Genomic DNA, 1,150 nt, shown 5'->3' on the forward strand with positions numbered 1-1,150 from the left:
CTGCTGCCCCACCGTTTTCATCATATCAAACGACAAAAAGGGATTATTTAACTTTACTGTTTCATGATCATTCATTACTTGTCCCCTTGTTCCTTTCCTGGCTTGATGCCGTAGGAAGAAGGCATAAACTGTGGTCAGGACTGTCAACATGAGAGCCACACTACTAATAAACTTCAGCAGGTGAAAAAAAAAACAAGCTAACTAAAGTACACTTTACGTGTAGGATTATATGACAGACGGCCGGAAGTGAGGAACTAGCAATAACAGGAACTTCGTCTTTTTTTGTGGGTGGGGAGAGACTAAAGAATCCGTGTAGGTTCCGCTAGTGGTGTTACGGTTTGTAAGGTGTAGGAGGGTTTTAGTTTCTATTAATTTTGGTATTCTACCAAGTAACTAATGCTTATATCGGGGAGGTTATCTAACTTGGCTGATTCATCCTGAGTTCTGTATAGACTCGATATTCGAGTAATCTTGGTTATTATAAAGGGTAGCACTTTTGAGCCTCGGAGGCATGCTTCTCATTAACCTTGACCTCAAAATTTCAGAAGGGAGTATCAAAAATCAACAAGAGTTTCAGAGTCGTATCACTTAATTTTTGTTATGCATACATTTAGAGGGGGTAGGGCTGCTACAATAGTAGTTTGTCCTTTATGTTTTGTCACTGAACAGTGTGAGATCTCTCAACAGTGTAGTGAAATTCCTTAATTTTGGCTCAAAAATTTGATCTACTTCCTCTTAAAATTGGATTTTTTTGGAAAAAATGATGTATTGGAGTCAGAATAATTACAGTTGCCCTGTTCTTTTACTTGAGAAAGCGATCATTAGTTATAACCTGTTTTTCAGTCAGCTTTCTTAGTTAACAGTCTCACTGTTTAAGACGTGTGTTTATTAGGATCTTTGTGATTTGCTGAAGGAAATACATAAATAACTGACTATGGGGTGTGGGGATGTAATGCTTTTTGCCTCTCAACTGTGTTTTGGACATAACTAGTATTTCTGCCCTCGGATTTGGTCTTGGTTCTCAGAGGTTTTCTCATTTTCTTCAGGAAGTTGTGTCTGGTATATAATATATGCATTCTTCTTCTTTCAACTTTTCCCAGTTAGGGGGTCACCACAGCGGATCACCTGTCTGCTCATGATTGGCAGTGGA

General features: G+C 38.7%; 1 protein-coding gene across 1 annotated transcript in view; it reads right to left on the minus strand.

Annotated features, from left to right (window-relative positions):
• FBXL4 (F-box and leucine rich repeat protein 4) overlaps nucleotides 1-228 on the minus strand; it is an 804,154-nt gene extending 803,926 nt beyond the window's left edge. The window contains exon 1 of the mRNA XM_044065796.1: nucleotides 1-228. This exon is cut by the window's left edge and continues 353 nt beyond it. Within this exon, the coding sequence (XP_043921731.1) occupies nucleotides 1-150 (150 nt within the window). The 5' untranslated portion in view covers nucleotides 151-228.
• Between the last annotated feature and the right edge of the window lie 922 nt (nucleotides 229-1,150).

This window comes from Protopterus annectens, chromosome 1.part0, assembly GCF_019279795.1.
Source record: "Protopterus annectens isolate FY-2018-M chromosome 1.part0, PAN1.0, whole genome shotgun sequence".
NCBI lineage: Eukaryota > Metazoa > Chordata > Ceratodontiformes > Protopteridae > Protopterus > Protopterus annectens.